We start from the raw sequence: 26,505 nt of genomic DNA on the forward strand, positions 1-26,505 counted from the left end.
AAATTTGTCATTCATATATTTGGCATCTGTAGCTTTTCTTGCCCTGCAGTGAGCTCTCAGGAATGAACTCAGAACAAAAGAAAAAATCTCACAACAGTTGTACTTCTCGGAAGCTTATTAACATAGTTTTTATTTAGGTATCTGCAAAATGATGCTAAATTCTTCATTAATTTATTTTTAATTGTCTACTAATAGAGCCAATAACTAATCAACCCCTACTGCTCGACAGTTTTCTCTGCATAAGAAATTGCCTGGTTTTGTAGAGGACAAAAGACTAATCAGGAATCAAATAGAAAAGCTCAAAAGGCCTTCAAGGAGAGTTTTCACCTCTCTTCTATGTATATTTGCATTGACTATTTTATTTATCCTCAGATTTGTTAATTAATTTCGGGCTAGCAATCCAGTTTCATCTGGAGGCATATATTTTACTGAAGTTAAATTGCTTTGCTTGAATTTATATTTCCTAGATCAGCCATTTGATCAAAGATGAGTTCTCTCAAACAATTCTGTTTTTTTCTCTGAATAAGGCATGTGAATTTTTCACTTGAGAGTTTACAATGTACGGTGACATTTGTTGTGCATGGTGGTAGAGTGTTTAATAGCTCGCAGGCAAAAAACAGTAGTAGCTGAAAAAAGCATCGTTTCATATTGCTTGTTCCTAATTTGTTGTAATGACTTGTATACTTGTAATTAAGCAAGGATTTCAGAATTAAAGAGCTTGTTCTCAGTGCAAGGAAGCGCCCGTGTAGCTGGTAATTGTTTTCGTTTACAAACCTATGGATTTCACGGTGTTTGCAGTAGGAATTGCTGCAAGGACAGCAGTGTTTAAGGGATGGTCTTTAAACGCTCTCAGTCCTGCTGCTCGCCGCTGTAAATCCCCCAGTGCTGCTCCGCGCTGGCTCTCCTTGCAGCTCATGCGGCACAAACCCCAGGTAGGAGATTTAAAGCAACATCCTTCGGAAAACTTCTGCTGGGAAAGCCTCGCAGAGAGAGGGAGTGATCGCCGCAGCCCTTAGAAAGCATTTCGGTTATATGCAGGGGTGCCTCGTTTACTTAAGTTCTGTTCTCTGCCATGGTTGGAGAATAGATGGGTATCTGTTTTTGCTAACCTTTCATGCTTTTGTCCTTGGTACCTGCTGGTGTAGGTGACTTCTCTCTTCTGTGTGTGCCTCTCCCTTTGTAGCAATATTAAAGACATCCACTCGGTGCTTGAAGTGACAGTTTATGACGAAGACCGCGATCGGAGTGCTGACTTTCTAGGCAAAGTTGCTATACCATTGCTGTCTGTAAGTCTCATTCACCTGACATGCTGCTCTGAATTTTTCCCGCTGAAGGGGGGGGAAAAAAAAAAAAACCAGGAAAAAAAAGATTTGCAGCTCTGTGTCTGTCATTTCTCAACCAAGGTCTGTAATAAGAACACTAAAATTTTAACATACTCAATTCACGGCCATGTTGAATCCCATGATAGTTAATTTTTCCTGACAGACTCGGTCCTGGTAATGAACAGGTACTTGTCAGACTTGCCACAGTTGTTTTGGGTTCTCTGTCAGTTTCAGCAGCTGGGGGTCAGGGGTCACCGGGGGGGTGTATTCAGCGGAGACCGCGAGACAGACGGCTGTCATGTCCTTTTCCTGCAGATTCAAAATGGTGAACAGAAAGCCTACGTCTTGAAAAACAAGGAGCTGACAGGGCCAACAAAGGGGGTCATCTATCTTGAAATAGATGTGATTTTTAATGCTGTAAGTCTTAACTTTGGCTTTTTTGTACTGCTAAAGAGTTCAGTTTCATGAAAGCTTTTGTTCCTGATTTGTAGAGAATTTCTGTCATTCCTCATTTTCTCTAAACCTTGATGTATACTACAGAATACTCTTCTGCCACTGCCTGGCACACCCACTCTTTTTGTTGCTGCTGCCGCTGCTATTGCTGCTAATGTAAGGAGCAGCAACTCATGCCTCTGTGTACGTTTATGTGTTGCGGGCTTGGCAGCCATGACTTTGAAACTTCGTAATTTTTGCAAATTGAAGCATGTGTTATTAGTAAAGAGCGAGTAAGCTTGAGATATTGACACACATTTTAATGCATAGGTGAAAGCCAGCATACGAACCTTAATGCCCAAAGAACAGAAGTACATTGAAGAGGAAAACAGACTGTCTAAACAGGTAAAGAGTAAGGAAACACTAATCCTTTCCGAAAGCCTTAATATCAAGTGTGCACTTCCAAATATCTGGTATCGTACTGCTGAGGGTAAAGAATAACATTTTCATTACCTGTTTACAAAAGAATATGATAGGTTGGAAAAGGCAGAAACAAAATACATGGGTTTATTGTATCCCCTCTATAAATTGCAGCTTAATTTCCATGAAATACGTGAATAAGAACACAGTTGAAACCATCAGGTTCCACACATATCAGATTATAGCACAGGTGCATGTAAACTAAGTCTTGCATAAATTTTTGCTGTTGACCTTGACGCAAAAGATCTCCATTTGTTGCAGGGTAGAGAGTCTTTTATCATTCTTTTAACCAAATTTTAAATAAGTTAGTTGAGTGAGGTTTGAATCAAAGGTGAAAGCAGACTAAAACTCTGTATTACTTTTGAGAGTCCTGTGGGTAGGAGATGTCTGGACCCTTTTTTTTTTCCCTAGGTGTTTTTGCCATTCATAGTTATAATGTTTTGATAAAAATATATTTAAACACAAAACTTTTTTTCCACTTGAACTGCTTTGATTCAGTTTTTCATGTTCCACATATGATGTATTTTATATGGAGAGAACAGGGCTTTTGGTTAGACTGTGGGAACAAGGTATTTGTTGTTTGCAGTGAAAAGGCAAAGGTCTCAAAACTGGTTTTGATTTCGCTGAAAGCTTATAGACTTGAGCATAATTTAAATTGTAGGCTAGGTGAATTTTACATCAGTTGAATGATGTAATCATTTAAAAAATATTTCAAGAGGCAAAATATTTCTTTCTTTACTGTTGTGAGTGATGCAAATACTAAAACTGCATTTTGCACTACTATTCCACCAAAGAAACAGCAAGGCCTTTTTATTCAAGATTCATTCTTCTCCCCACTTTCATAGCAGAAAATGGCATTGTGCTTTTTGCAGATGGCAGGAGGAGTAAACTTTAAATACCTACTTTGGGTTGTGGGGGTTTTTTAATTAGCTTGCATGGGATACCCCACTTAGGGTGGGAAAAAAAGGAAACTTTATGTATGACTGATATGGTTGCATTTTAAAACATCCACATTTTCCAAAGGTGAATGTGTCTTACCTACCGAGCATTTTCTGTGCTACTCAATACACAAATGAAATCATTCACTTGTTTGTTCACTTTTTTTTTTGGTCAAGCTTATTGCCATTTTAGGGCATTTAAGGGTTGTCCTGAATCAGAACCCAGCGCTATTATGTCTCATTTCTATATAGATTGAATGTATGCAGCTAAAGTTACTGTTACAAATACTTAAAAATGGGTGGTTAAAACACATCACAGCAGACAAATTTGTTACAAATGAAGGAAAAATTGGATGTAAAGTGTGCAGGTGATCTTAAGGAGATTAGAGCAGAAATTTTGCATGTTTTCACATTAGTGCCCTACAGCATCTCTTTATTAAGAAAGACCAAAATTTGCTAAGTACTTGAGAATGGGGAAAGTCTTGCCTACTTAATAAAACTCTGAAATCTTACTAACAAAATAATTTGTGAAATTTTGCAAGTGGCTTTTTAAAATTGAACAACAATTTGTGTACCATTTAGAATTAAATTCAACAAGTATCAATTGGCACAACTAACATTCTGTCTCTTCCAAGTCTCTCAGATTTTAAACTCTCTCAATTTGTGAGCTAGAGAGCTTAACAGGTTATTTTCTCAGTATTCACTGAGGTTAAGAATGACAGTATTGTAAGCATGAGCCTCTTCTGAAGATTTTGGTGTTTTGAGACATTTTCATTCTTTCATCTTTTTAACAGCTACTCTTAAGAAACTTTATCCGGATGAAGCGTTGTATCATGGTGCTCATAAATGCCGCCTACTACATTAGCAGTTGCTTTGACTGGGATTCCCCCCCAAGAAGTCTCGCTGCTTTTTTGGTATGATCTTCTTTATATTATTGTTAATCACCCTGGTGTATTTGTGTTCTAGACTGAGAGATAATACAGTGTTGAAAGGGGGGTTCTGATTTTTTTTATTTAAAACTTTGCATTATGAAGATACCATAGATCATGTTTATTCACTTTTTTTAAAAAAAGCAATTAAGTTTAAAATGTCACACAAACAAGATAGAAACAGTTGGGGTTTTTTAATTTATAATTGTACAAATAACATAAGCTAGTGATACAACTCAAAATACAGTCAGTGAGTGAACTATGGATCTGTCTTGAGCTTCTCACACAGTATTTCTGTTAGATTTTGTTTGGGCCCCTTGTATATTGCATATTTACTCTAAAACTTGTTCTGAACATTTCATGAATGCTTTTCCACATAATGAATATAAAATCAGTGTTATTTTGTCCTCCACATATCAACATATGTTATGCCTGTAACTTTTGTAGAACTACAAAGCTCTGGTCCCAAAGAGTTGCTTCCTTACTAAGATTTACTGTTCTTGATTACAAAAAACCAAACCAAAACAAAATAAACCAAACCCAACTTTAAAATCATTAATGCAAACAAACTAGTATCTTTTAGACATCAAGCTGTGGTCACAGTTGAGATTTTAGTGAATTCATTTTTAGTGATTTAAATGAAACTGCTATTTCTCCATAAACATTAGCTTCATTATTATTAACCTTTATCTTCCTGTGAAATTTTGAAAATTCCAAGCATAATTATAGATTACATCGTGTTTGCCGGATGGATATCTTTTTATTTTCAAGATCACGTGAACTACAAACATGACCAGAGTCCCTGTTTGTTTTTTGCCTGAGGGATTCCCACCAGGAGTAAAAATGTATGCATGGACACACTTTCTGGAACACCTAAATTTATTAAGTTGCCTGAAATACTGAAGTTGTGAGCCTCTCCACCATGAATAGGAACAGGGAATGTTTTCAGTCTTTCTTTGAATAATTATAGAGGGAGTCTGCTGACAGTGCGCTGAGCTTGGGTGCCTAAAGTTCAGGTGCCTGAAATTTGGAGACATCAAACCAGGCATTGGAGCTGGCTGCACTGGAGCAGTAAAATGGGGTACTTTGGTGTGTCACTAAAATCATGCTGTTTTGCAGGGAATTTCTTCTAGCAGGGCTCAATTTGTACTAAGTGACTTGTTAAACCCCCCTGTAGCCTGTCAAATGATGGCAGCAAGCTGTCGGTCCTTGGTTGCAATGTTCATCAAGAGTACAGGAGATACGTGTGTTGTTCAAACTCTCAGGGTTTTTATACTTTTACTGACGTCTGTAGTAACTACACTATGTGCAAAAATCTAAATATACTTGCTGCTGTTTAATTTAGAAAGACGATCTATTATTATTTCAGTTTAAAATCAAAATTTCATAGGAAAATGCGTGTTTCTACGTAAAACTCAAAAGTTCATGTTGCTATTACTGCTCCAGTTAGTAAATACTCATCTGTCCAAGTCTGATTTTAATACGGGTGTGAAACACCCACCTGTCATCAGTGGAAGAAAGGAAACGGAAAGACATCCTATATTTTGGGGCAGAGGAAATTATTTCTTTCTCGTGGTATGCTGCTATGGCCATGAAAGAAGTTGTGTTGCTGTGAAATTGTAATTGTTTCCAATCATAGAAGAAATTCAATGTATTAATAAGTAGTTGAAAACACATAAAACACAGAATTGAGGTCTGTAGTGTGTATATGTCATTACTGTAGTTATAGTGTATTGCATTAGAAACGTATTCCTGATTTTATTTATATATATTTATATCTCAAAAGCCTGCTTTGCTTAGTTTCGTCTTAATATTTGTTTTGCTGTGTGGTGGTTGTGGTAGTTACGGACACATCACAACTGCATCAGTGCTGTGACTTCACAGATGTATTCCTGCTCTGCATCCAGTGTGCATCCTGTGCTTTTCAACCTGATGTTACTCTGTCCAAGGATCAAATCATCCCTCTGTTGGGCAAAACATTGATAAGTTTTTGTTAGCCAAGTCAAACCTACATGAACTTCTATCATGATCACAAGCTTTGGATTTAGATGGTTTCTGGAGTTTCGTAGCCATCATAGGCCCTTGAAAATCTTGAAAGTGATTCGCTTGCACATGTAATGCTGAATTATGCTTGCACTAAGGTTGTGCTGGAATTTAATAGATTCTATAAAAAAGCTGTACTTATATGTCTCATTTTCATCTCCTCACTGTTACACAAATTGTATCTCCTCTTGAACTTGTCTCCCAGAGGTTGAGGAATGTCACAGTGAAATGTCAGTGCCAGAAAGGAGGTGAGAAGTAGGCTGTTCTGGAGGTTTCCAGCTCTGTAGACAGACTAATAAATAATGTACGAGATGTAAACATTTAAACTAACCATTTCTCCCTTCCTGTTGGATTTGAAGATGTACCTTGGTGGATAACATCCTGATACAGATTTACAGCCATTTCACACAAGTTACGTATGTGAGGGTTGATTTTTCAGATTTCCCATTGCCCCACGTTCTTGGTGTTACAATTACAGGTACCCTTTTCTTGTACCTCACCCTGTGTCTTTGCTTTCTGATGGGGCCACTGTTATGGAAGTGTTCAGAAACGTATTGAGTTAGTTGCAGTTAGTGAGAGATCTGGAAAGGAGGACTACTCTTGGAAACCCACAGAAAGCCTTGATTAACATGGTGACTCTATAATAAGCTACAGTTATCTGCTTTATGCTCTTTGCACACTGAAGTGTTCACTGCAGCTCTTTTTAAAGTCATTCTCCTTGGAGAGTCACAATGTTAGTTGTCAAGACTGAAAGTGTTCCTTGAAGGGGCTTGCTGATTATTTATACTCCAGAACTTACCTGTCTCAAACCTTTATATTATTTGGGACATTTTAGGAAAGGAAATGCTTTATTAAAGGTTTAGGATGGTTCTTTCTCAAATCTGTCCAAAGGCACCAGCTCAATGACCACCGTTACCCATGCTGTACCTAGAAATACAGAAACCTGGAAGTTAAGTTTTCAATGTTCTAGATTATGCATTTCCTCAACTAAACAGTATTTTACCTGTTTCTGTTGAATTTCATAAGCTCATTGCCTTCACTGGGATTTTGTCTGAATGACTTAAGGTTTTGATTCCATTTCTTTTTTCTGTGCCTCAGTAATTCACAGCAGAAGAATAATTGGTACTCAGACATAATTTTTTATGTTTTCATGCTAATATATCTGTGACATGTTATTAGCTGTTATTTTTCAGATATTCAAAAGTATTTGTAAATAGCTCATGAAACATAGGTCAATCTGGCTCAAATATGACTTTGGATTTGAACTCTCAGAAGATTTGATAATCTTTCCTCCTTTTTCGTATTTATTTCCTGTTAAATAAAGGAAGTGTGTAGCAACAATGTTAAATTAATGTTTCAGTTCTAAAACAGCTTTATTATATCACATATAGCCCTGTTATGTCTAGAAGCTGATCAAGAATGTGTTACGTGCTTGTGTTTATGTTTCTTAAGCTCCTAAATGCAATGGAAAAGGACAGAATACATAGAGAGAGCCTTTGCTGTAAATTCACATGATTTTCTCTATTTAAAACAGACCTTTGGATTATTTAGCAGTTAATTTTTATATTTTTTTTAATTCAGTAATTAATATGGTACGTTTCAGGCAGAAGAACTTAATTATTGGAGTATGCAAAAGTGGATGGTTTTTCTTTGGATTAATCTACTGTGGGCACTGAAATGTCTACTAAATTGGGCCTAATTTCCATCAGCTTCTTGACCAGACATTTGTGTTCTTGCAGATGTCAGTGGGTGCAATGTAGGGGGAAAAAAGTGTGCACTCTTTTTTTCCGATACTGTCATTTCTCACTGTAATGAGCACAAAAATAATTGGACAACTGAGCTATCAGTAAAAGGACACACTTCAACGTGAGTCAATGAATTATTTTACGGGACAAACTTTAATCTTTAAATGTGATTGTAGATAATTTGTGCTACCATCTGTCCATTTGGAATTCTTTTAGCCTTTTCAGTCGTTATACAGTAAGTGCTGCTGTGTTTAACATTAACATTTGATATTTTACACATTTAATTTCTGTACTGCTGCGTGGTCCTTGGGGAGCTTCGCTCTAGTGCTACATGAGAGAGACAAAGTATTGATCAGTTAACATTTCAGCTACATTTATGTATGTCGCAAAATTAATGAAAATGCCAGACAAAAATGTCAGAGTGCACAAAAAGGTAGAATTTAAATTTGGTAGTTTAATGAAAAGTTTAAGATGTGCATTATCAAAAATGTCCCCTTGCCTTTAAAGTACAATTCATAACTGAGTAACTAAAGGGAACCACATATTTTACTTAGAGGAACATTGAACATGAAATATGAGGGAATATATAATCTTCAAAGTGTTTGGTATCCCAAAATGGCCTCGGTAAAGCACTTTAATTGCCTGCTTGAACATTTAACTGTTACTCATAAAATAAACTTGTTTCCTTTCTCATTTGGAAGCAGAGTACCCTCACCCCATGACACGCATACTTCTCAGTATGTCCTCAAATTAAAGCTTTATATGATCATGTTTTCCTATTCCTCCTCTGAATCTTTCTATATGTGTGTATGCCCGCATGTAGAAAGTACTTTTCTTTCTTAGGCTTTGAAATATTGATAAAATGACTCACCCCGCATCCAAGTCATTTGTCAGGTCTAACTCACCTTCACTTTGTCTTCTAACGTTACACAATTCATGTGTGAAAATGACATAATAGTGTCCCTAGCCTTTGATTAAGTGTTAGTTCTCTTGCACATACACCATTTAGTTGTGGTGGTGTCATGCTAATTAATTGAAACTGAGAAGGAAACAGGAGAAAAAAGAGCTGGTCCCTAGCAGGAAATGAGACACTAGAGTAATTTTCTCAACTTGTTTAGCTTTTCCCTATTAAAAAGGGAAATGATCACTACTGAGTATTTCAGAAGCAACTTTCACTTAAAGCTGAAGGACAGAGATTATGTTTTGGGAGAGACTTGATATGGTACCATCAGGAGTAGGAATGCACTTGTGTTAGTTATTAAATGTTTTCCTTTTTTATCCCCACTGTAACTGTGGGAGAATCAGATTTTTACAGATATATTTAAGAGCTCTTAGATTTTTCCATTGTTGATACTGTTACTGAGGATATAATGTACAAGCACCTTCAAATTGCTTTTTACTAAACGTGAGTGAAGTGGACCATCAGATTGTCTTTGCCACCTGTTGTCTGGAATTTGAAAATGGAAAAAGTGCTGGTAAGGTGGTCACAAAAAATTCTTACATCCTAAAAAAGCCTTTCCAAAAATTTCTGTTGCTGTCAAAACTGCCTGTTCTCAAAAGAGAGATTTGCAGAGGTAAAGTGACATGGCAATGGCAAGGCTGGGTACAAGATTCATTTCTGATGCAGGTTGCACACATATGCAAGAGCCTTTCAGCTTTTTGTCAGCTGTATCTTCACCAGCAGGAAAGAGAATGAAGTAAACCAGACTGCTGTGTTTTGGGGTTTTTTCAGAAGTAAAGCAGACAAAAAGAGAAATGATCTAAGTCCTGTTTCCTCTTTCCTGATTTTCTATAGACCAGGAAAACTAATGTGAGACTGCTGCAAAAATACAGTGTGATTTGAGCTTTCTGCAATACTTAGCCCTACTGTGTGCCAGGTTTTAGAAAGTGGGATAGGAAAGAAAAAAAAATATAGTGGATCCTCGTATATATGACCATTGAGATCCATTAACCATTCATACCTAAAGAACATACCAGCACCAGCAGTATTTAAAAGAACCCCTCTGTACTTAACTATAGCAATTGAGGAACGATGCTAGTGTGGAAATACTTGGTGTCATCATTCCACGTCTTGTGTTTGACACATTGTGTGTTTGCAAATCTGATACAAGGAGAGACTGGGCAATATTTCTATACTTAAAAATTTATTTTAGTATTTTATTTTGTTTTTCAAAAATCACTTTCATTTTACTTCCTTCACGAAGTGAATGCATAGCTGCTAAACCAGTTTAGCAGTATGATTTATTGCCTAAGTGTAGACTCTGCTGTTTTCAGTAATCTAGAGCATCCTGTGTGCTGTTCCAGGAGGGCATGTGTCTGTCTTAGATTTTGTGTCACTTCTGCCGTCACCCTTCAGGTGAGTGGGGTACCCACCCCAGGGTGTCTAAAATGGCACCAGCTCTACCTTTAGGCGTTTTAATTGCTCCCTTAGGTGTTTATGTTGCCTGAGTATCTATTTTAGGTACTTACCTAGGTTCCATTCTGAGTTCTTCATAATCTTAAAGTGTTCAATCTCAAAAACACCTATGCAGTGTGGGGAAATATTTTCCTTATTTTATGATTTCTCAAACAGGAAATACACAGCAGAATAAAGCATTAGTATCCCAAGTCTTGGACTTTTCCCTTCTCTACCAGACCATTCTTCCCACCTATTTTCCTCTTCTCCCTACTTAGAAAACTGACAACTTCACATTGAAAGTATTTGATTATCAAAGCTTTTAGAATGCTATTATAGCCTGATACACCAAAAAGTCTGATGCATGAAAATGTGGTTGATTAAAAGTTACAGAAATTAACAAAAACTGTTAGTTACTGTCCAGCATTTACTGCTACCTGAAAAGTTCTAAAAATGAGCTTACATTTCCTCTTAAGACAGTGACGTGACTAGAAATCTCAGCAGCCAATTTGCAGGAGTTGGCAGTCTTGCTCTGGAGTATGTCTCCCGTAACGCAAGTCACGTACAAGGCGATCCCAGCTGCCTGGTGTGGCTGTGGCCCCACCTTCATGGTGTTACTGGAAGACTTGCAGGGTGGTTGCACTGGACCCAGTGTGGCTATGCGTCCAGAGAGGGGTTGCATTGCATCATGTGTTCTTACTTGCACATTCCTCTTGAGTGCACAAAACTCTCCTGAATAAAAAACTTTACACTTGGAAGACTTTGGATAACATTGATATTAAATTTGGATAATTATTTTGTAACTGTGTTCTGAGGAGAAAGTAGTTGTGTGCCCTATCATCACTGGGTTCCCTGAGTTGGTATTTTACAGTCATTGCAGGAAATCTTGGCCATTTAAACTTTCCTTGCTTAAATAGTACACATGAATGGATTATAAAATATCTTACTTTTTCATCAGCTTTTAGTTAATGAGTCATATAAGAACAAACACATTATAAGAGTGTTTTACGTCCTTTTCATTTTAGAAATGGTGGCTATTATAAATGTTTGCTTTAAAGTGGAAGGAGTATGGGACATACTGATTTTACTGGGCCATTCAATAGTTAAAATAATATAATGTTTTGCAAAAAGTTTCACTATAGTAAAGAAAGAAGCAATAACCGGGTATGTTGCATGCTAGTGAGAAAAGCCCAAGTAAGGAAAATGAAGGTAGCAGTTTTCTTCCTAATGCTCCTTAAGGAATCTTCAGTGTGCGTATCCCTATTGAGTAGTCACTTGTTTAGTAGGTATGTAGCTGGTAGGTGGTACTATAAGCATCTGTGCCTGGGTGGAAGAATTAAGCAAACCCAAGTAATTTTCAATATGCTGGATTTTACTGGAGTGAAAACACTTAGGGTAACTTTGTAATGTTTCAGACATGCATCATGAAAATATTTGTCCTGCTTATATTGTTTAATATGCAATTTTATAATTTCAGTTTCGATTGCAGAATGTGAAATCCAAACCATTAATATAAAAAAGGCTTAGAACATACTTTGTTTCTAGTAGTGCTGCATGTGCTATGTGACTGACAGTAATTGGTTTTATTGGTGTTGTAAGTAAAGCCTCAAAAGAAAAACACCCCTAAGTAACGATTGTGAAATTTACACGGGAAGTTTTGTCCCTTTTTCCTGCGTGTCTGCCACACACAGCTTTATCTTACATTTTTGGCAAAAGAGAGATGCCGCATATTTCCCATTCCAAAAATGGCTGGTTTGGACCAGAGAGAGCTTGAAAGCTCACTTCCCACTTGGAAATAACTGGCGGGTGGTGATGCTGCTTCTGATGATGATACCCAAAACCAGCAGGACTGGCAGGGAAAATGAATGATTAGTCTGTTCCCCTCAGGACAGTAGGAAATAGAAGTGAGAAACGGCTGTGTCATTCTGCTGTCCCCTTTCTTGTGGCCCCTCTGCCTTCCCCCTCAGTGTGAGATGGACTTTCCATGCAAGCAGCTCTATTTTCACCTAAACTCACTGAAGATTTATGTAGGAAAGTCCTATGAAGGAACTGGGCATTTACAACTGAGCTGGGAAAGCTGCTCATTTTCGCAGTTAGGGAAACTTCCTTGTGACAGGGTGTGAAAAAGCAGTAGCACTAGAAGTTGTCCTTTGCTTGGAATAACGTCTCTCTCTGTGTACTGAGGAGACCGTCTTAATTTCAAGGGGACAAACGACTGAAGTGTGATGTTACAGAAGAATACTTAAGTTTACAAGGGGTGGATTTTTTTGTTTTTCTTCTTAATTAGGCACGAGTTATACAGCACATTATTAACATAATCTTTATTGTATGGTTTAGTCAGGGTAAATATTGTTTCCACCCAGGGTGTTTTCCATACCTGAAGAGCTATGATTAAATTTGTTCTTTCAGAAAAATGATGCTTCTGGGAACTACCTTTCCATGCGCTTTTCCCCTTTTCCTCCTGGGTGTTGGCCCAAGGCAGTGGCTGCAGATCTCAGTGATAAGGCTGCATCGAGCAGGTTACTATCTAGGCAGAGTGTTTGCTTAAATTTCTTAATTAAAGGCCAAACTGATGGTTGCACAGTTGTGAAGAAGATCCTCGTGTAGTCTTAGCCATGTTACTGGTAAAGGCTGGGTGTTTGCTATGGCCTATCTTGCACAGTAACTTTTTGTATGGGTCATGGCAATATAAAGAGGAGCAAAAACTGCCTTGAAGATCCTTTTAGTTAAGTATTAATACAAGAAACAATGTTGTCTAGATAGTTTTTTAATACATGAAACACTCAGAGTGTGGGCAGAATGTTAAATTTTTACCAAGTGTCATGCTTAAGTGATTTAGCTTCTGCAGGAAAGGAGAATTTCAGCTGACCTTGAAATAAAAAGCCTATAAACTTCATAGCCACTTGTTTGATAGAAAGAGCATTTTGTTGTTGTTGTTGTTTATTTAATTTTCAAAAGAAAAATAATAGGTGTTTATATCCCAAAATCTGTTTCTTACTTTGCAATAAACAAGGAGACAAAATTTAAAAGTATAATTCATTTTGCTTGCACTGGTAGATGTTATTTATTCCAGAATAAGTATTAACACTTATCCAGTAGCGATAACTAACATTGTGACCAGAATTGTTACTGAAGAGAAAAAAAAAAAATTAATAACTGTAAGCCAAATGGCTGCAGCTGATACTGAATAGACTTGCAACTGCATGGCAGATCTTTGGAGTTCATACATTTCCATGAATAACATCCACCCAATTACTGTAGCTCTGAAGTTACAAGATACCAACTGCTTTCCAGAGAAATAAGTACTCTAAGAAGAACGCACTGATTTGCAAAAGCAAAAAATTGGCATAATGTAGTCTTGTTTATTTGAAATTGACCACTGCTCTCAGAGCTATTGTTAGCACTGCAAAGTTATCTGTTAAAACTGGTATTATGCAATTGGAACTTCTTGGGCAATTAGCGTGCAGCACCGGCTGAATAGGAGACATGATTTTCTCTCCACAGTTGTATAGTAGCTGTGATTAGACGTGCCTGTATTCCAGTTCTAATTGACTGGCCTCCGTAAGTAGACACTGCTCATTAATGAACAGAGACAGACACTTCCTAACCCCATTAAAAACATAAGAAGGTAGCAAAGAAATGTGCTCAAAAATGAATAAAATTAATTCTGTTTTGACATACTGAATACATATTTTGCATTTGTCGCTACAGGAAGTGGCACTGTATGCTTGGGAAAGCTATGATTAAAAAAAAAAAATCAAGCTAGTGTTAATGCATATCCGTGCTGTGATTCTCTGCACTCAGTACGTCTCCTCTAAATCATAACTTGAGGGGTAAACATGTTAAGTTGAAGGTAAATCTCTACTTTAATCGTAGCCCTGGCAGAACTAATGCATGAGGTTTTGCTATTTCCTTATATTTATCCTCAGTCTTTAAGTATATGAGTGTGTGATGTCTGTTTAGCTTGAGATGCTCCTTTCTGGACTATTCTCATCTTAATAAAGTCAGCTTGTATGATATTTCTGTTCTTGCTCTGTCTCTCCTGAGGTCTGTCTCTTTCTGGTGCTTATTTATAAGGGGGAGGAAAAATCTCTTCCTTATCTCAGACCAGAAGGCACAGGTGGACATATTTGAAACTATTTTTCCAGTGACAAATTCTTCAATTTGCAGGAAAAGTGTAGTTTTAATAATGAAAATCAGCTAATTCCTTTGAAGGTGAGTGATCAGTACAGTAAGGGATAGCGTTAATGAATATTTAAGCCTGTTTTCCTTAATAAAAGAAGAATGAGTATTTTTTGCTTGGTATACGGTATTCTTTTTGCTATTTTCCCTTGAAGAACCTCTAGTACCAGCAGATACTGTACCCCTTTACATGACTGAAAAATTTAAAAGTAGGTATTTTTAATATTTGCTGCCATCTTAATTATTACTTGCTTAAAGCACCACTGTTAGCAGAGGGATTACGAGTTAATAAAAATGTCATAGTATTAGTATATAAAACACAATATAATTTTCCCAAGATAATGATTAACAGTGTAAGGCCATATTAACAACACTTACTGCTTATTCCCTACATGTGCTTGATTTTCATCTTTCAGGAATAGTATCACAATGTTGTAGCAAGTAAACATGGGAATATTTCGGAGTGATTTATTTTGAAGAAGAGATAACTAATGAAACCTCTTGTTTGAGCTTTGTTTCTGTATTATGTCACTGTCTTCATAGCATTACAGCTTCGCATCAATCTGAATAGTGTTTTTAATACTGGATATTAATATTCCCTAGTGCAACTCCAGTGAAAGACATTAAAAAGTTATTTATTCATCACAGTCTATTAGCTAGAGCATTTGGAAAATATCTCCAGTGCACTGGTAGGCCATTATGATGTCAGTATTCCTTTCACATACAAGAATCACTTTGGGTGTGGGTTGTGGATTTTTAACCTTTTAAGACATTTTTGCTTAGTTCCAAGGCTGCTCCGGGTTTTTATCAGCTACCTTGATTCCATCAGTATGAACAAGGTACATCTCTATAAATTATTGATTCGCTCGAGCATCCTTCTTCGCTTATTCGGAGCAGAGAACTCCGTCAGCCCGTCCCAGGAGTTACCTACCACAGCACGGGTCGAACGCCCTCCTGCCTCTCCACCTGAGCCCCTGCAAACTGAGCCGTGTCCCATTCAGCGCTGCAAGAACGGCCCTATTGTCGCGGGAAGAAACGTTTGTTTCTGAGGGAGAATTATTCCAGTTCCAGTTCTGAATGAAAGACAAGGCTGTTATTACTCAAGGGATATTAGGCCTCACTGCTTTTTTGAGAAAACAAATTTGCTGTAACTTTATCTGTAATTTAGTACTGCACGGGTGCAAATAGAGCCTACATTGTATGGAATGGGAGGCAGAAGTGAGGGTTTGTTAAAGCCATGAAAGGGTTGGGTAACCATTATACTTCCGGAGGCAGCCTTATCAGAGTCACAGGTTAAAAAAAAAAAAAAAAAATCACTATGGCCTTACCATTAACAGTCTGTTTTGAGTTTGCTTGAAAGGTAGTACTGAAGAAGTAAGGTTTCTGTCTATATGGAGAATATGGCAAAATTACAAGTTTCCCGAAAGTGAATGTATGTATTTTGCCTTGACCAACAGCCTACCTGGTGAATGGTTATGGTAATGTTCTTTTGCTGTTCTCAGGTTCCACTTTCTTGAAGAATATGGTGTCAAAATGCTTAAATAAAGTTTTCTTTTTGTCGCTTGATTCTTGATTGTCAGCATTTGATAGGAAGAAAGAATATTAATTGTTGAATACCTTTGTCCTGTATGCATAGGAAAACCTAGCCCTTGCAAATGGTGCTGTTGAAGCTGGTCCAAATCAGTCAAGTATTTTATTCCATCAAAGTTCATTTTTACGACTGTGTGCTTGTTCACCACCTTACATTCTGATTAGGTAGAGAACGTGCAAACTACTTTCTTCATATTCTTTCTCGTTTTCATTTTCTTTTTTTTTTTTAATAGAAAAAATTCCAATCTGGTTGTAGGAGTTTGATCTTGCTGATTAGCAAAGTTAAAGTTAAGAACTTAATGTGGTTTCTAATCATCTGGCAGCTGTCATTAGTGAGTGACAATGTAGTTAATCCCCCCCGACACACCACCCTGCTCCTCCATTCTCCCAAAAGCAGAGGCAGCCACCTCCAGGCACACTCCCAGCTGAAGCAGGGAGCAGGGAGTGCATATCTGACCCCGGGATCTGAACCTGGGAATCTCTGGTTAGTATGCTTCATTGCCTCCGGATCACCGCGCTCACCCTTCTGCTCCTTTGCTTACAATGTCTAATACGCCTAATTTAAATTAAATTATTTTAATTAAATCATTCAACTGTTTCTCACAGCGCAAGACAGTTAAGGACTGTAGCTGGATGTGTTTTAAATCAGGTGTCTCCACTTGATCGGACCAAAGCTAGCGAGCCAAAGACGACTGTGGATTCTGGCGCAGGCAGAGCAAAAGGTGTATGTGAAAAGACAGTCACAAATTAAACTCAAACTGAGAGTCATAGCAGTTATTTTTATAAACATCGGTAGCATTCCTGCGGGTACGCTTCTCTCAACGTTGTGCCACAAGCGCTGGGTTCACAGTTTGCAAGGAAGGAAGGCAAAAGGCTGAGCAGGGAGTTTGTGATTTCTGGATGGGAATAAAGCTCATCTCGGTTTATCTCCTGATTTGAGCAATCCTGTCATTTGCCAGTCAGCGAGTGTAATGAATTCTCTGCTGCATCACTGGCCAGGGTTTTTCATAGGTAACCCCTCGACAGCTGATGACACTGCACCGTGGTGCTCCGAGGCTGGTATTTATTTTATTTTCTGCAGACATCCACTCTTCCTCACATTTCTTCTATTAAAACCTGAAGTATTCCCCTCCCCCAAGTCATAGAAAACAAGGTAGACCCAAAACCCTGAAGAATTCTAATGCAGGAGGAGTGCTTTAAAACCGGCTGTCTGTGCTCTAAAATGTAGTTATAGACTAATTAAATTCTGTTGTTTTCCTGGCAATGACAAATATGGCACTTCTTTGAGACCACTTTAAGATCTGGATGGTAGAACCAACACCCCCACGTACCTCCGAAGTACAAGACTATCTATTTGCTGCGTAATGGATCTAGTCTCTGCTGACTTTCGATTTTTACAACTGATAGTTGAATATAAAATATAAATTGGTTAAAAAATGACAGATTATTTCTGGGAGCGTTTTCAGTGTTCACCTTTATGATAGTTGCATTTTTTTAAGTTAATGCAGTTTAAAAATCATTTTAAGTTTCCCAACACAAAGGAAAGAAATGAGATATTGGATTCACAAACAAAAGCTTTATTGGTTTATGACAAGTAATCCATCTTTTTGCATTAGTGTAGCATTCTACCCCAGATTATTTTTCATAATTGATAATTTGTGAGTCATATATTTGTTATCTATTCTTTTATGGGTTTCTAAATAGTGAATGATGTCAGAGGTCATTGAGCTTTCATAAAGGAAATGTTTTTTATTTTATTTTTTAAGTTTTGATTGGTGTTCTGAAGAACTTTGTGAACATTTCAGGGAAAAGTACAAAGAAAAAAAGTGACAGCGGTTTTCCTGGTAGCAACTTCATGCAACATAATGTTACAGAAGTTCAAAGAAGAAATGAATGTTAGGACACACATGAAGTACTAGAGCAGGGTAAAAATGTTTAACTAGAATTATTTTACATTAGAAGTTAGTTATGATTTATGTAATAGTGGTTAAGTTTTAAAAGTTGGAAATGCATGTATTGCATATGCATGCAGCAAAATTAAGAATGATATTTGCATGTGACTGATTCATTTTGATTTTTTTTTTTTAGCAGAAATATTTTTGCATTGATCAACAAGACATTGTTTTCCTTCTACCGTAAAACTAGGAGGGGTTGTAGACATATGCCATCCCCACTGTTTGGAAGAATTTAACATTGGTTATGGATTAAGAAAATCTAATGGAGGGAAAAAAACCCCTATCTTTGCATCTAAAATATTAGAATGAGATGATATGTTGATATATTAGTTTGTCATAGGCAAATAATTAATAAAAAGTTGTGGGCGTGTGATTTAAAATTTAGTTAGCCTAATGAGAAAGCTAGTAGGAACTTTTCCCTTTACTAATGTTTCTCTAGCAACCCATGAACATTACCACTGACTGTGCTCACAGAGCTTTCTAATGCAATTAAAAATTGGGAGAACTGAATAAAATATGAATAAGTTCAATCAGTGGGAAGGGCAACTTAAAATAATTTACAGATAACTATATAGGAGGCATAAAGTATTTTAAAATTAATTAAATATTAATTTCAGAGCAAAGTTGTTATAAATATACTGTTACAGCTTGTGTGGTTCTCTCTTCAACATTCATTTAAATGTCCTCTGAACAGTTTAATTATAGTGAGACATTTCTATTAAAAAAATGATTCAGGATTATCTTCTTAATTAAAATAGAATTGAGCTCATTTAATTGTCATGTAATTATATTATTATATGTAGAATGTCATTAAAATAATGTAAACAATTTTTTTCCCAATTTCTAAAAATAAGAAAAAGTATAGCTGATAGATTTTGGTAAAACTAGTCTTGAATTTTCATCTGAAAATAATGAGTAATTGAATATTTTGCAAAATAATTTGAATCTCAAATCAGTAACAATATTAGTAAGATCAACATATTTTGTCCCTAAGAGACATTTTAGTTGCCTAAGAATAAAGCAGAAGTTATATATCGTTGCTGAATACTTTTTATTTCATTCTTTAGCTGTATATCAATACTGTTGGTTCTTCTCTGAGATTTTTTTTTTTAAGCAAAGCTTATGTTGGTTTTTTTTTTCTTTCTAGTAATGTTTATAGCCAAGATGGAATTAGTTAGTAATGTATCCTAACTATTTCAGAAAAGTGCTTTAATCTAGATGCTCTGTTCAACTGAGGCTGTAAAAGAAAGCATTTTCTCAGTTCATCAGATTATTAATTTTTAACGTCATGGTTATTTAATACAAATAAAATTATATCTTGACATTTCCTCCCTAAAAGCTATTCAGTATTCAAACAAATGGACACAAAAAGACCCATTTTAAAATTCCCTCTTTCATAGCATTGCAGTGATTTTAAAATGTATCTAATTGTACTTGTAACAGGGTGATGTCCTTTCATCACTATGGATATAAAACCACAGCATTTAAATACAGAAGTGCTGAATTCTATATCTGGAGGGAAAAATATTCTGTTATTACTCTGTTATGTAATACAAAATGCATTTAATGATCTTTATCTTTTTTTTTTTTTCTGTTTTTATACCACTTGTGAAACTGTTCCCCCCTCCAAAAAAAAAAAAAAAAGGAAGGAAGGATGTCAGAATTTTTTTGAAAGCCAGAAGGTACTACTTCTGAACTGCATGGCTTGCCTGAATGTTAGTCAATCATAAATGCAAGAGGACTGTGCTGCTACTGCTGCTACTACTGTTATCATTATCTGCTGGTTGTGTACTGCAGTGGTGTCTGCAGGGCAGTGGGCACACCGTAGGGACCCTTGTTCTGAAAAGTTAACAAACTGAGCCTGTGCTGTTAAGTTCATATCATTAAGTTCAATTCAAATCACTAGGGCTGTCTCCAGGAGTAAGTTTACACATATGCATAAGTATTTGCCATATCTGACCTGCCTGGGGAAGAGACGAAAGTGTAAAAGATGCAAGGAAGAAAAAGCATGCACTTAAATTAATGGAGCTTCCCAAGCATCTCTTCATTCCCTCAAAAATACTGGAAATACTGTTGTATTTAGACTATTGTAAGTAATTCTCAATACAGTTGCATTGTATTGAATGAAGCATTGGCTATACAAGAAGTAGAGGATAGAAATATATTTCATATGGTAACAAATAATTCCTGTCTAGCAACTTAGTGTATTTACAAGACCAAGCACTAATTGTGATCTTTGAATGTGCTCTTTCAATAGTTATAGCCAAAAATACTCGTCAACAAAAATATGTCTGAAATATGTGTCTCAGAGGAGTGTAGAGGTTATTTAATGTTTCTTGATTGAAAAAGAAAGTTAGCCTATTTTTAATGATATTGGAAATGATTTAAATAAAGAAAAATAGAAAAATAGAAGCGCCATTGTAAGATTTAGGATTAAACTGGGTTAACGGAAAATCTTTGGGATTATGGATTTTTAAAAATTTCAGTAAAACATATGTTCTGTAGCCTGAAATTAAGAAGGATTTAGTTTAGTGATAATGCTAGTTCTGTCCTATTTCCTCATAAAAATAGGATCTTTTTTCCCCTAATCTTCCCTGGATGTCATTCTCCACTCAAGCCTGTAGGTAGCACCCTTGCATCACACAAAAAAATCACTGCCTTTTCTGAGGCACAATTACTATTTAGGTCGGGAAGTCTTTACTTGTGCAGACCTCTAAATGTAGCTAGTACTATTTGCATAATTTCCAGACTTTGATGACAATCTGTGATCTTAAAACAGTAGCCTAAAGATTACGCATTAAGTTGTTTGGCCTTGTGACTCACTTCTCTCTTAAGACCTATCCTTTTTTTCTGTGGGACGGGTGGAGGAAGGCACAACAGATCACTCTCACGAGGAACCTGGGAGGTACAATGTTCTCTCGTAATTATTTGTTTTAACATGCTGTCTGTCAGGTATTAACGCAGGAGCATAATTCTACATTTCTGTCTCACGTCGTCTTCTCTGTTCTGCAAAATACATGACACTCACGGTCTCTTTTAGCTCCTGGGTAAGGTATACTCTAGGGCTATAAGCAAATTCTCTTTATCCTCCTCACTGTGGGCTTGATCCAACACTTACTCAAGTCAGCGACTGTCCCTGGAGTAGCCGGCTACTCACTTGGTGGTGACTGAGTTTCACCAAAACCACTGCGCTGCAGGATCAGGCCATCCCAGGAGGGTCCCAACCCCGCAGTCGGTACTGGGCCGGTGACCTGTTACCGACGCTGCTGTTACTTGCTTTTTCAACTTGTAAAATACGCAGTAGCAAGAAATGTGATATAGGCATTATTTTTAAGTCTAGGGCTGTTCAGATAGAAAATTGATCTGAAAATTATCTTTAGAGTTTAACTTCTTTCCCCCCCTCAGTCCATGCTTCATAATATCACTGCTTCCATTTCCAGAACTTAGCGATAGCATACCATCTCTTAAAATGACAGTTTATTTTCCTTCAGAGTTGCTCTTCTGTCACTTAATGCAGAATGTCTCTGGGTTTATTATTTTTTTCCTGTGAGGTCATGCCGAAGAAGATCTGGTTGTCACCCTTAACCATGATCACGGTATGTCGAATAAAACTGTTGGTATTTACTGTATTTTACTAAGATTGTATTTAATTTTACTGAGAGTCAGTAAGCAGGGTTTAACAACAACAAAAAAATCATACAAACCTCTTGTTAATGTGCAGGTTAATGATTTTGTCAGTATGCTGGACTGGGATATTTGAGAAGGGAACACTGAACGTCTGAGAGAGCCTCCCATGAACAAACTGGTTTTTAATCGTATTGTCTGAATGCTCGGTTGTGTATTAGAAGCAGCAAAGTGCGATGCAGGTGGGAGGGAACTAACCTTTGACTCACTGCAGCAGCAGAAAAAGATCAGGACTATCAGCATGGGAGTTTCCAGCCTTTCCCTTTCTCGCTAGAATAGAAGGCATTTTTGTCGTGGAGGAGAGAGGCACAGATTGAGTTCCCCCACACACCGAGCCACTCTTTGTCTGGGGTTTGTTGTTTTTTGGTTTTTTTAAAATGCAAACCTCCTCATCTTTCAAATTGTTGCAGGAACCCACGCATTAAAAAAAACCTAAGAGAGTATTTTTTATGGGTTGTTTTGCCTGGGCAAGTGCCGCATGGTTAGCAAGGAAAGCTGACTTGTTTGTGAAGGCCCTGCTTCCATTTGTCGTGTCGGTGGCCAAGTTAAAGGCATCTGCTGCTCCTAGCAAATGCTCGTATCGTAACGCGTTAGACAGGGGAGTCATTTTCCAGTGTGGGGGTCCCTGAGCGAAGCAGGACACCCAGGAGGAGGGCCCCATTGTGATTGACTTCTGTCAAACCAAAGCATACACTAGTATAGATGGGAGAAAGGAAAAAAAAACAGTGTGAGGGAAGAAGGATTCTCCATCTATACATTAAAAAAAGAACCACCCTTGTTTTAATAACTTTATTTTTTAATCTTTATTTTTTTACATCCTCACAGCAATGCACAACTTCATGTCAGTTATTTTATATGCAGGTCATACGCAGGTATCAATTTGTGTAGCAAGGAAAAGCTAACCGTGTACAGGCATGGCTGGTAGGTTTTTTTTCTGTGTATTGCATTCTCTATATTTCTCTTCTCAGTGTGTGTAAAAAATAAGGCTACACAAAACATGACAGGAAACCATTTAACTGCTTGTCTGGAGGATATGCTGTAAGTTATCTTTTTTTAAACTTTTCATAGTTAGATAGCAGTAGGTAGAAATCTGTTGGGGTCTGTGGCAGAAAGATTACAGAGAAATACACTTACATGCCTCTACAGTAGATTCCTCTAAACTTAAAAGAAAATCTCAAGTGAAGGTATAAAACAATACCTCATGATAAACTTATGCTAAAACTGCTATAGTGCAATTTTGTTTTTTTCTACCCTGTTTTCTCTTTCTGCTTTTTTAAAGTGAACTACTTATTTTTTAAGAATTATTCAGAGTATAAATACTACATAGCTCTCATTGTGCATGGGGTATTACAGTGGTGTAAAACTTGCATTTCACAGATAATTATGAACAATATCCTAAGAAAAATAGGCATTTTTAATGTTTGAAGTAATTTAAAATTTACCTGCTAATCTATTTTAAGATGTTTTGTCCTATGATGACATTCAAGCAATTAGATCAAACTCCTTTTCAGTAAAGGGCAGGCTCAGTCCATGTGAATGTGTTTACCTGAAATAGTCCTTCTCTTGGGGAAGAATATCTTCTATTATCAGGAAGGTCCACTGAGCAAAGAACCAGCGATTTGTCACTGTCAAGACACAAGATCAAATTTTCAAAGGAAAAAACTGGAATGCAATCACAAGCTTTCACGAAGCAGACACTGAGTATTGTGGTCCTACTTTTAATGTATTTTTCTTTTTGAAATCTGACACGGATAAACATTATTGAAGTACTGTTTTAGGGGATTACTGGCATTACTTTGTTGTATGATGTGAAAAACCCACAGCCGGATTCTGTTCTCATTAGGCTACTTTTACATCAGGATTTTAACTGTATTGGGTTCTCCACTTGCTTGCACCCTGTTTTAATCAAGTTTCAGGTATTTTGTTGCTGAGACCAGTTTGCTGAGGCAGACTGCCGGTGATGTCATTCTTCTAGTGGAGAAAGGATGACGTGTTTTAGCAATGGCGCTTTCGTTCGGTTCGGGTCAGCGCTGAGGGGATCCAGGTTGACTGCTTTGTGGATTTCTGAGGTCGGGAGGGCTGTGGCTGGGTCTCCACCGCTGTGTGCATTTCTGCCATTTGTGTGTTATTGTCCTGGCTGTTGCTAGTGTTGGGATGCTGTTGCTTGAAGTCGTAGTGTAGTGGAATAAAGATCCAAGAGAAGAGAACTGAAGAGGCTTACAGCCAGTTCTTTGTGATCTGAAATCTTTGATCTTAGTGTGGTGGTGTTTTAGAGCGGGATGTAAACGCCGCTATGTTTTTGGCGTTCTGCTCTCTGAAATAGCTGGACCATTTCAGGTTATTTGTGCCTTCATAAAAGGAAGGTGACCAGATTTTTTTTCACCCATCTGTATCAAGAAATCTATTAACTAGGAGCCCCTACTGTAAAATATTCAGCTGTTTGAAAAACAGCAAAAAAAGTTGTTCGGAAACCTCACAGTTCTTAAAAGTTACTACAAATTGATCCATGAAAGACCTTTCTTACACCACTGTTATCCAATTTCTCCTTGATCCATGGTGTTTGTGCAGAAGTTACCATCCATCCTGGGGGTGCCAAGATGCAATCCCATCAAGGAAATCTTAAAATTATTCTCTTTTTTTTTGTTGAGTGAATTCTTCATGATAGAATCAATAAACCTTGTGTTCCTGTTATTAAAATCTTTTGCCAGTTACTTAATGAACTTTTTACTAACCTGAAGTATTCAAAAGAAAACCAGTCAACAGTATTGCTATGTTATAACTTGTCCTTCTGCTCACAGACTAGTGCAATCATTTACTCTGAAATGAAATTTATTAATTTCTACCATCAGTCAATGAGTTTGCTACCCAACTTTTCCATTTGTACCAGTAAAACATCTACCTGCAGACACAGAAATAAGCCCACCCTTGAGGTAACGTAAGGATAATCATGGTTAATGATACTGTACTTAGTGGAACAGCCTTTCCAAAATTGCTTTTTATACTTCTAAAGCTTGCTTCCCTTTGTATACATAATGTGAAACATTCTCCCATTACTTCTCTTTTACTGGGAAGATCAAATGGTCCTTCCAGTGAAAAGTTTAGCTTAGTTTTTCCTCCTACTGGGATGAAAACTAACAGTTCCCCTTCATCCTGGTTACCCATAACAGACTCTCCTTTTCTCCCTACATTGTTACCTGTAAGTGACCAAACGGCATTCTGTTGCCCATATTCTTTTCTCAGACTGTTATGATGAAGGAACAGCTTTTCTGACAAAAGAAAATGTCAATAGTTGTTAGGAACTACATAAAGAAGGAGATGAAGTGAAAGACAGCTGGCGGTGAAACCGAGTGGCTGTCTAGTGATGATCCCAAATATGAGAACAGAAGATCAAAGTGTGGTCCCTGCCTGGCCTTGGACAATCAACTCCGGCTCAAATCCTGACAGACTAAATTTGCTGGACTAAGGCATAATGGCTCGGGTTTCCCGCTGGTTGCTGTTAGACCTTCAGAGACACTTAGCAAATAGAAAACAGCAGTCTCCTCACTGCCCTAAAAGATGCCTGCTTGCTGCAGTAACAGTTTTGGAAAAGAGGGCCGATGCGGTAGGGAGTACACATTGCTCAGGCATTACCCAAACACGAACTCCCTCACCTCAGTCAGGTTTTGGCTGGGTGCTGGTTGTTCACGACCGTCTGGAAACGATCACGGTTCCAAAGCACGAGTTGCATACGTAGCTGAGGGCCTGCGACCTGGGTGGTGTCCAGTACGTGGGGACGGAGCTTCACAGCTTTTGCTCATTAATTATGATAGAGGTCTTACAATTTATCCAAAATAAGGCTTTCCAAAAGTTACAGCTCTGGTTGTGTATTTTGATGCTTCATCTTACTGAACTCTGAAATTTGACATTTTGGATGGAGGGAATTAATTTTCCATTTTAGAGTTGCCTATCAACATTGGAAGACGGGCAGTATATAGATTTGTTTCACATTCTCATATGGTAGGTAGTCTTGTTCCCCTCTATCATTACCACAAACGCACACGGTACTCTCACATTTGCTGGGGTCTGCAGCCTGAGGTCAAGCCCCAATGCGATGTGCAGAAGTCAAGCCCAGCTGAGCACACCCCTAATAATGCTACAGATTCCACCTCAGTTTTTATTCTGTGACCCCTTCTTATTTCCTTGGTTTACATTCTTGCTTCAAACCTTTTGTGGGTGGATGAGCAATCTTTAGCTGGGGTCTTTTTTTTGGTCATATCTGTTTTATTACTTTTCTGTAGTATCTGTGAAGTGTCCATGAAATAACTAGAGTTAAGTTAGCAAGCCAGTGCAGGGGTGCATGAGGTCTTTGGAATAATTTCAATTACTATTTAAGAGCAGTAAAGATGCTTAATAACATGTGTAGCTGTGAACATTTGGAGATGTGCTTTCACATCCTACTTTTGATATGACATGTTACTTTCTTTGCACGTGTGTGTGTGTGTGTGTGTGTGTGTGTGAAGAAAGTAGAAGTTATGAAATGGCATCACGCTTTCTGTTGTAACAAGAAAAATTGAAAAGAAAAGAGGATTGGGTTGGGGAAAACGAGGAGGAGAGGAAAAAGAACTACTTCACTTTGTTATGCTAGGTGGTTTCAGGCCAAATTTTTTCACATATTGATTATATGATTTTTTGAAATAAAATCAGATGCAGTGTAATACCTATTGGTTTCTACCTGAATTGTAAGTCACAATAATTTCTATCTCAGCAGCCAGTATTGTTGTTAAAAGATAAGCTCTATTAACACATGTTTACCTATAAAGGAAAAAAATAA

General features: G+C 37.4%; 1 protein-coding gene across 1 annotated transcript in view; it reads left to right on the forward strand.

The window, feature by feature from the left end:
* The window catches only part of MCTP1 (multiple C2 domains, transmembrane 1), a 173,472-nt gene that overhangs the window by 75,270 nt on the left and 71,697 nt on the right, over positions 1 to 26,505 (forward strand). The window contains exons 11-14 of the mRNA XM_010578028.1: positions 1,184 to 1,286; positions 1,638 to 1,739; positions 2,085 to 2,159; positions 3,967 to 4,086. Coding sequence (XP_010576330.1) covers positions 1,184 to 1,286; positions 1,638 to 1,739; positions 2,085 to 2,159; positions 3,967 to 4,086 — 400 coding nt within the window. The remainder of the gene's footprint in view (positions 1 to 1,183; positions 1,287 to 1,637; positions 1,740 to 2,084; positions 2,160 to 3,966; positions 4,087 to 26,505) is intronic.

The sequence above is a fragment of the Haliaeetus leucocephalus genome, unplaced genomic scaffold (genome assembly GCF_000737465.1).
Source record: "Haliaeetus leucocephalus isolate CR32 unplaced genomic scaffold, Haliaeetus_leucocephalus-4.0 Scaffold598, whole genome shotgun sequence".
NCBI classification, from domain to species: Eukaryota; Metazoa; Chordata; class Aves; order Accipitriformes; family Accipitridae; genus Haliaeetus; species Haliaeetus leucocephalus.